Below are 10020 nucleotides of genomic sequence, written 5' to 3'. Positions count from 1 at the left end.
TCTAGGTTTGCTGGCATATTGAGTGCAGCACTTTCACAGCATCATCTTTCAGGATTTGAAATAGTTCAACTGGAATTCCATCACCTCCACTAGGTGTGTTCATAGTGATGAAGGCCCATTTGACTTTGCATTCCAGGATGTCCGGCTCTAGGTGGGTGACCACACCATCATGGTTATCCAGGTCATGAAGACCTCTTCTGTACAACTGTTCTCTGTATTCTTGCCACCTCTTCTTAATCTCTTCTACTTCAGCTAGGTCCTTGCCGTTTCTGTCCTTTATTGAGCCCATCTTTGCATGAAATGTTCCCATGGTATCTCTGATTTTCTTGAAGAGATCTCTACTCTTTTCCTATTCTCTTGTTTCCCTCTGTTTCTTTGCATTGCTCCCATCAGGCTTTCTTGCTCTTCTCTGGAACTCTGCCTTCAGAGAGGTATATCTTTCCCTTCCTCCTTTGCCTTTCGCTTCTCTTCTTTTAAATATCACTTAGGTCTTGGATTATTTTTCCCAAGACTTGAACCAGATCTCTGAGCTTTTGCCCCACCCTTGGAAGAAATTCTATCTCTTGAGTGTTTGCTGGGTCTTGTTGATTGTATACAGCGCAACCACCATGGGGGTGCAGAACGGTGTGCTGTGCCCTTGATATTTGGAATGCCCAATCCTTGCAAATCCTAGCATCCGCTGCTCTTTGAAGCATACGAATCTCGAGACCAGCTTTAGGTGTGGAGAACAGTGACAGCTTCCTGACTGAGTCAATCATCCTGTTCCTTCAGACAGTACACTGACTTCATGATCGTATGGACTGACCAGGTCTCAGCTGCTGCTGGGTTTTGGTTACTAGTGATACAGTGGTCAAGAAACATCAGTCCTTGACCTCAGTTTCAGAAGGGTTTTTGCTGTCAGAATACACATTTTTCCTGTTGTGGCCCATGGCATCTTAACATTTTCTCTCTGTGGAGCTCAGAGAGGGAAACACAAACTCCATTCCCTGTGATAAATATGGTGCTTTCAGGCACATCTTTCTTGACCAGACTGTCCCCCCCAGTACAGTAAGAGGATCCATAACCCTGTCTCCTGTCCTGTGATTGTATACACTTCTCTGTGTCCCTCTCTGCTGGACACCTCTAGGACATCTCTATCTAACCCCCATCAGAATTGTCTCCAGTGGAACAACTATCCTACTATAGGCATATCTTTCTGGATAGTTGAATTGGATATGCATATTTGTGTGTTTTAAAATCGGGCACTTTCTATAGAGACACACGTAAGTCAGGTGTGTATTAAGCCAGTTTATTTAAACCCTCAGAAATCAAACACCAACAGACTGGATGTGACTAGTGACCAGGAGAGATGAGACGTGAAAGGGAGTGTGAGTGTGAAGAGAGAAGGATCGTGTTGATCAGGAACCAGGAAAGTCATCTTTGTGTTGTTGATCTTTATTCCATGGGAGAAGAGGAGATGTCTGGTCTCACTGACTCTGTAGGTGAATAAAAGAGAACCAAAGGTTTAGGAGAGTCAACTCTGTGACGGCTGACAGGGGTGAGCCTCGGGCAGTAGGCTGTCCAGGGTACAAGAGCTGGTGGCTGATCCCATGTCAGAGTCCTGGTGGACCTCACTGCTCCACATCTTGTGATGTAGGTGAGGGTCTGTGTGGAATTTTCCCCAGGATGTATGTATGGTGGGATCCTTTACCTGCAGGAAGCATTGTAGGAGTCATGAACACAGGCTGCATTTTCATGGGAATGGTTCCTCTAAAGATGGCTTACAGACTCTGAGATTGGAGTAAACCCCTCTATTTCCACAAGCTTTGTCTTTGGGGTCTTCAAGAATCGATTTTTAAATTTTGTTTTACGTTGGAGGATAGTTACGTATCGATGTGTTCGTTTCAGGCAGGTGTACAACAACATGATTAGTTTATACATACATATATCTATCGTTTTTCAGATTCTTTTCCCATGTAGGTTTTTGAGTTCTTGCATATATTTCCCTGTGCTATACAGTGAGAATTTTTGGTCTATCCATCCTGTATTTAACACTTTGCATCTGCTAACGCCAAACTCCCAATCCTTCTTTTCCCCAGCCTCCTACTACTAGGCAAACACAAGTCTGTTTTCTCTATCTGTGAGTCAGCTTCTGTTGGGTAAATAAGTTCCTTCATGCCGTATTTTACTTTCCATATATAAGTGACATCACAATATTTGTCTTCCTCTTTCTGACTTTCTTCACTCGGTATGATAATCTCTGTTGCATCCATCTTGCTGCAAATGGCATTGTCTCATGCTTTTTAATGGCTGACTAATATTCCATTGTACCTATGAACCACCTCTTTCTTATCACAGTCACCTAGAAGCTCCTTTATTTTTAATTTGCTTTCTTTCCTTCCATTTTGCCTCAGCAGAAAAATGAAAGCCGCACGTTAGCCTAGACCAGTGTCATTTTCAGAGGCGGTCTAAGTTGAGAAAGTTTAAGTATCTCACTTGAAGAAAATCACCTTCTGAATGGGAAAGTTAATTCAAGTGTGTGTTTCAGACAGTGTGGTTGGAAGACCTTTACTGGTTCTGTCAGAATCATGAGAGATTAAACACCCGCCTTGCACAAAATGTGACCTCTCTTTAATCCCAGTTCTCCTTGAGGGAAGAAAGTGCGTGGACACCCTTGAGATCAGGACTGACGGGAACACGATTTAGTTTCCACCAACTTGGGGCCGTTCCTGCTTGTCTCTGATGAATCCAGCGGTTGTCCACAGTCCTTCAGAATTCAGTTTTTCTCACTAAAACTGCTCGGCTTTCATCAACCAACCAGTCTGAAATTTAATAGGCCTCAAGAAATGCAACATAGCCTAATGTAACAGGGAAAAAAAAAGTTCTCTGGCTATAGAATGTAAGTCATTAGGGCAAAACATGGTTACTTGTGAATTTTTACACATGTGAAAGCACAGCATGTCCTTATTGATTTCTTTGATGAAATAGCATTCATAACAGAGTGTGTTTACTTACAATTAGGTGGAGTTGACATCACTCTTTTTTCACTGGGTCTAACAGTCATCTGGGGGGAGATCAAACAGGCAGGAATAAGAGACCCACCAAATATGACTCATTCTGGTAATTTTAACATTTCTTAAGTAGTGAATTATACAAAAGATTAGTTTCAAAAGAACAAATTACAAGCAAACTGATTTGTTTCCTGGTAGTGTATGTACCTACGGGGTGAAAGATTCAGGGAAAAAAGTATAGTTCCACTTACCACCCTTGGTGAAATCCACAATATTTTCCTCTGGAATCCCAAATTTTCTAATCTCCTCCTTGAATCTCTCCAGGTCGTGATCGTCGACATTATCTTCTTTGCCTGGAAATCACAATGCAGGAAGCGGAAATTTACCCGTTAGAGCCCCTAAACAATGCTGAAGACATAATGAGAACTGAATGTGCTCATCAGATTTCACTTGGAATAACGGAAGAGAGCCTCAAACAGTTACCATTTCCCATGACTCAGATGTCTGCTGTCTATCTTAAGAATTAATCCCCATCCAACTGTGTAAGCAGCCCCGGCCCCCAGCATCAGCAGCAGGACCCCAGAGACTCTCTGGAACTCCATGAATTTGGGGCTCCTTACATCACAGTATGGAACCGGCTTGCTCTTTGACCAACTTCCAGTCTCTATAACCAGTATTCATGCTCAGGTCTTGCTCTGGGCCTGAATAAATAGCAAACAAGAGTTCTCCCCTGATAGACACATGCTCACCACGTCATACATGATAATGGGAGACAACTGACTGTTTCTTTAACCCACGGTTCCACTCAGTACCTTTCCTGAAACAGATACCTACCATCCCCAGGGACGCCTGGCCTGCTACAGTCCATGGGGTTTGCAAAGAGTCAGCTACAACTCTCAGCCACTGAATGAGGAACAGCAACAACTCCCCATGGTACACACACCTCTCAGCGTTTCGACATGGTTATTTGGGGGTGAGGTCAATGTTCCTAAGAACAATGCCTTGGATAAATGAACAGTACAAAGATGTATTTTAAAAGTTTCTGTTTCAAGGCTTGGGATACATGGGAAAAGTGGCATAAAATGAAGGGATTGAGGACAATGTCATTATAAGGTAAAGAAAGTGACCGCCAATCCAGGAGACCTGGGTTTGATCCCTGGGTCAGGAAGATCCCCTGGAGAAGGGCATGGCAACCCACTCCAGTGTTCTTGCCTGGAGAATCCCATGGACAAAGGAGTCCGGTGGGCTACCGTCCATGGGGTCTCAAGAGTCAGACACGACTGAGTGACTATAACTTTCATCATAGCCATGCCTTCAAAAAAAAGGCTCAGTACTTTTATTTTTAACTTTTAACAGGTGGGAATTCTGAATTGTCTGATGATACGTCCCACCACTTCCATCTACTTTCTTCACCTCTCTTTCTACGGTAGATTACTTTCCAGGGCTCTTAGGTCGATGAACATAAAGGCCTCGCCCTCATAAATGAGTAATGAAAGCACGTGATGAATTATGGATAAAAATACAGCAATGCTGCTGTTACATGAGAGTGGGAATGTCGCCAGGCTGTAATACATACCCAAGAGCCCGATGAGTCTGGATGTCTTGCCTGCTTCATCCTCATTTTCAGAAATCACTATCAGACCATCGTCGGACACCAGAATAAAGGAGAATCGATTGACTCCCGAATCTTTGTTAGAGAGAGAAAATAGGCAGAGTTAGCCCCACCTTGAGTAATTTATTATATTAGTAGATCATGGCTCTGTTGCAGTGAATTTAGCCTGCCGGCAGTGATGCCTTCTGTATTTATTCTATCAGCAAGCACAACTGCCTGTCGATCTCTGTCTCATCCCTGTGTTGAATGCTGGAGTTGCTATTACAGTAAGGAGAGAAGGCAAGACTTTTCCTTAGTCCCATCTTCTCAAGCAGTTGACTGGTCACTCCTTGCTGCGTTCCTAACATGTTTTCTAGAACATGCATTCTAACGAACACGTTTTAAACAAGGTGAGTGCTTTATCAAGTTCCAGGCTTTAAAAAAAAAAAAAAAAAAAAAATCTTTTTATTTCAGGTATCTCAGACATGGACTTGATTTCTGATCAAGACCAAAAGCAACAAACCATTTCTGAGAGTAGCACTGCCATGTACGCACGAGCCTGTTGTAAAATAGACAGCTAGTGGGAAGGTGCTGTGTAGCCCGGGGGGCTCAGTTTGGTGTTTTTGTGATGACCTAGAGGGGTGAGATAGGGAGACAGGGAGATTATGGAGGGAGAGGATATCCGTGTACATAGAGCTGATTTGGCAGCTGCCCTATAGGGAGCTCAGCTCAGCGCTCTGTGATGACCAAGATGGGTGGGATGGGACGGTGGGAGGTCATAGGGGGAGGACATATTTGTATACATTGAACGGATCCATGTTGTACCGCAGACGCCGACGCAACACCGTAAAGCCATCATCCTCCAATTAAAAATAAATGTAAAAGATGAAATCGGGAACAATCGGAGATGTTTCATAGAGATGCATTTTAAGGAAGCAATGAGTAAACAATTAAAAATTTCATCACAAAAAAATTTTTTTTAGATATTTAATTAGAAGAATAAAAAAGGAAAAACTCTCTGTTATTGAGTCCCGGCCCTGTGCATGACGCCTTCTGGACATTTACTATTAATTGCTGTGTCTCCTCCGCCCCTCAGGCTGGGTTACGACAGAGCCCATTGCCACGCTTGTTGCTGTGAAGACGGTTTACCTAGCAGTGAGCTCTGTCCCCACCTGGAGGGACACCCGTCCTCTCTACCCGTCCACTCTGCCCTGTGGGTCTGGACAGGATGCAGCGGCAACCTACTACATGTCATTTCTACACCCTCTAGTCCATCCTGTCTCTCCTGGGCCCCATCACACCTTCCTGCACCCACTCAGCGACATGGGAGGTAAAACCGCCCGACTGTGTTCCCAAAACATGCCAACCCCATGGCTCAGTGTCTGAAAACACTGACAATCATTAGAAAAAGATTAGATTGAGAAAAAAGGGAAAAAAATAGCTGCTGAAATTCAGTCTCCTAGCCCCGGACAAGTGCATGCTCCTTGCCCAAACCCGCCCTGGGTCCACGAGCCTTGGGTCACGTTGGAACAACTTAAGTCAGATTTTCCATGTCCTCTGGCCACCCATCTTTGGGAGGAGCCATCCAAGGTCTGGGCTTGGACTCTGTGTTCAAGACAAGATGCGATGTTGGGGAAATTCAGGGACCAGCAACTGGTGACGCCTCTGGTTAGTAGAACTAGAATTCACACATATGCATTTCTCGAGGAGATTAAGACCAAGATTTCAACCTGAGTAAACATTTACCCGTGGAACACTCATACTCACAGTCAGCCGTGTAAACGTTGTTTCCTATCTGTGTTCCAGTAACAGACGACTCTATGCATTCCCCGTTGTGCCTTAAAGACAGAACAGCTTCCAGTTGGTCGATAGAAGTCATACCAAATTCACATCTCGAGGATTTTCTTCCACCAACGCCCCACCACCCCTATGCACACAATGCCCTGTGTCACGAATCACTTTAGTGACTGAGACAGTGTGAGATTCACCAGAGAAACTTGTAACATCCAGTGACTATCAAGTGACAAGGATTGTCACGTGGATGCATGATATTTGAGCAGTCATTCCAGGGATACACTGCCAGTACAAAACAGGTCACATTCACAAGCAAACAATCATGGAGAAAGCCAGAATTGTAGGAAAGAAAAAGGAATGCAACAGTTCTGGGCTGGAATCCTTTCCTTCAAGCTGAGAGGCACAGCTATCAACACAGACCTTAGAGCTCTCCCAGTCCTGACAGTGTATTCTTAGAGTTTGCATGCCTGCATGCCAAGTCGTTCCAGTCATGTCTGACTCTCTCTCTGACCCCCATGGACTGTACCCCACCAGGCTCCTCTGTCCATGGAATTCTCCAGGCAAGAATACTGGAGCAGGCTGCCTTTCCCTTCTCCAGGGGGGTCTTACCAGCTCAGGGATCAAACCCAAATCTCTTAAAGTCCCCTGCATTGGCAGGCGGGTTCTTTACCACTCACACCATCTGCAAAACCCATTCTTAGAGGATATAATTGCCCCAAAGTGCAGGATATGAAAGAAAAAAAAAAGCCTTTAATTTTATCGAAAACAAACTCTTGCTGTATAAAAACACCTTAAGAGGACTTCCCTGTGGTCCAATGGATGAGACTGCACCTGCCCGAGCCAGGAACACAGGTTCAATCCCTGGTCCCAGAAGATCCCACATGTAGAGCAGCAAGTAAGCCCATGGGGCACAGTTACTGAATCCGTGCTCCTCCACTAGAGAAACCATCACAGCAAGAAGCCTGAGCACCACAACTAGAGAGCAGCCCCCGGCTCGCATCAGCTAAAGAAAGCCTGCACGTAGCAAGGAAGACCCAGCAAAGCCAAAAAAACAATAATAATAATTTTTTTAAAAAAAGCATAAGAGGAATTAACATGAAAGGACATCTGTGTATGCAAACACATTCACCCACATGCAAAATACATATGATATTTGACACAGTGAATGATATTCAAATATGAAAGTCAAAGTCGCTCAGTCGCATCTGACTCTTTGCCACCCCGTGGACTACACAGTCTGTGGAACTCTCCAGGCCAGAACACTGGAGTGAGTAGCCTTTCCCTTCTCCAGGGGATCTTCCCAACCCAGGGATCAAACCCAGGTCTCCTGCATTGCAGGTGGATTCTTTACCAGCTGAGCCACCAGGAAAGCCCAAGAATACTAGAGTGGGTAGCCTATCCCTTCTCCGGGGGAATCTTCCCATCCCAGGGATGCAGGTCTCTCACATTGCAGGCAGATTCTTAATCAGCTGAGCCAGAAGGGAAGCTGACTACATGGCGAGAAACAGTCCACATGACTGGAGCAACTTAGTATGCATACATGTGTGACTTATAATGAATTATATAAATTTATATACCATTATCTCCAAGCATAAGCCTCTTCATTCTTTCCCTTTTCTATTCATTTATTAAATTTTTACTGTGTTTCTATATTAATTGCTCAGTCATGTCTGACTCTGTGTGACCCCATGGACTGTAGCCCGCCAGGCTCCTCTGTCCATGGGATTCTCCAGGCAATAATACTGGAGTGGGTTGCCATGCCCTCCTCCAGGGGTTCTTCCCCACCCTGGGATCGAACCTGGGTCTCTTCTGTCTCCTGCACTGGCAGGCAGGTTCTTTACCAATAGGGGAACCTGTGCTATACAATAGGTTCTTATTTATTAATGTTTTTATTTCTCAAAATGTGTACGTGAGTTTGCATGTTCTCAGTAAACCATCTGCCGTGTAGTGGACATTCCCTGGGAGGTCCTTGGGGGCTGTGAGTGGTTAGTAAACTCAGTGGTGATTAAAGATTCCAGGACATTCCCTGGAGGCTCTCAGGGGAACTGCCTCCCAACCCAGCTCAGAGACTCTCCTCAGCCCCACAGCTCAGGGCATCCTGCTCTCAACATCACCCAGAGAGCTCCCTGCAGACGAGGGAGACGCACCCTATCTGAGACTCGGGGTTTACAGGTGTTTTCCCTCTGGGTTATTTTTACTTACTTGAGAAAGAAGTGGAAGACAAGGGAGTCCCCTTTGTCATTAAAGTTGATGCTGCGAAGATAAACATTGAATGGCCCATTCTCACTGGTCTTCTCTGGGTTATTGGAGGCGATGTAATGGGTTTTCCATTCTCCTGAAAGCTAAAAGCAAAATTTCCCTTAGAAATGTGAGTCCCTCCCGTTTCATCCTTTTTGACACCATCCTTCCGGGGTTTCCCTACACTTTCACTAGGACAGAAGCTACCCAAGTTTATTGAGCAAAGCCCAGCTTCTAATGTAAAGACTGAAGTCAAAGGAAGAAAAAGGAATTGAGGTGTTTCTGTGACCCCCTTAAGCTTTCTTGTCAAATGCAGAACTCCAATCCAACAGTGCTTTAACAGAACCTCCTCTGATTTGGTCTTCCCTGCTGGTTCAGGTGGTAAACATCTGCCTATAATGCGGGAGATGTGGGTTCAATCCCTGGGTAGGGAAGACCCCCTGGAGGAGGAAATGGCAACCCACCCCACTATTTTTGCCTGGAGAATCCCATGGACAGAGGAGGCTGGTGGGATACAATCTACAGGTTTGCAAAGAGTCGGACAGAACTGAGTAACCAACACCTTCCCTTCACTTTCCTCTGTTTTACAAGAGCAGTGAAAATGCCTAAGAGACAAGGAAGATAATAGGATATTCTTTTAAAAAAAAAATTAGTGAAAACAGACAAGTATATTTCCTGGGATAGGGTGTGTGTGTGTGTGTGTCTGTATCTATATTTGTGGTTGTAATTCACTGTAAGATTACTATCAAATGGGATTCCCTGGTGGATCCAATGGTAGAGAATCTGCCTGCAATGTGGGAAACATAGGTTCGAAACCAGGGTTGGGAAGATCCCCTGGAGGAGGAAATGGCAACCCACTGCAGTATTCTTGAGTGGAGAATCCCATGGACGGAGGAGCCTGGTGGGATAGTCTATGGGGTTGCAAAGAGTCAGACACAACTGACTGACTAACACCTTCACTTCACTTTCCTCCGTTTTGCAAGAGCAGTGAAAATACCTAACAGACATTCAATAGACAGTAGAGACTGAGCTTCCCTGCTGGCTCACGCAGTAAAGAATCTGCCTGCAGTATGGGAAAGCTGGTCTCAATCCCTAGGTTGGGAAGATCTGCTGGAGGAGGAAATGGCAACCCACTCCAGTATTCTTGCCTGGAGAATCCCATGGACAGAGGAGCCTGGTGGGCTACAGTCCATGGGGTTGCAAAGAGTCAGACATGACTGAGCGACTTCGCACAGCATCCATGAATCCACATAACAGAAACCCCTAAGGAACACACACACACACAACCAAGGCAGACCTCCTCCCCTATCAGCTCGTTTTGGGTACCTGTGAGTGGTGTGGCCCAGCTGGACTCTCCTGGCAAGAACAGACCAGACCAAGGACCAAAGTCAGAAACAGGACCTTCAT

At 45.1% G+C, this 10020-nt stretch overlaps 1 protein-coding gene across 1 annotated transcript; it reads right to left on the bottom strand.

Annotated features, from left to right (window-relative positions):
- Window positions 1-2992: 2992 nt before the first annotated feature.
- LOC122434538 (odorant-binding protein-like) lies at window positions 2993-10020 on the bottom strand. Its single transcript, XM_043458002.1, has 6 exons — window positions 9940-10020; window positions 8578-8717; window positions 6349-6419; window positions 4567-4677; window positions 3242-3343; window positions 2993-3043 (listed from the first exon to the last, which is right to left on the bottom strand). Exons 1-6 carry the CDS (start codon window positions 10018-10020, stop codon window positions 3033-3035), a joined length of 516 nt encoding a protein of 171 aa, XP_043313937.1. The 3' UTR covers window positions 2993-3032.

The sequence above is a fragment of the Cervus canadensis genome, chromosome X (assembly GCF_019320065.1).
Source record: "Cervus canadensis isolate Bull #8, Minnesota chromosome X, ASM1932006v1, whole genome shotgun sequence".
In the NCBI taxonomy this organism is placed as follows: Eukaryota; Metazoa; Chordata; class Mammalia; order Artiodactyla; family Cervidae; genus Cervus; species Cervus canadensis.
This window is presented reverse-complemented; position numbering and strand designations above follow the sequence as displayed.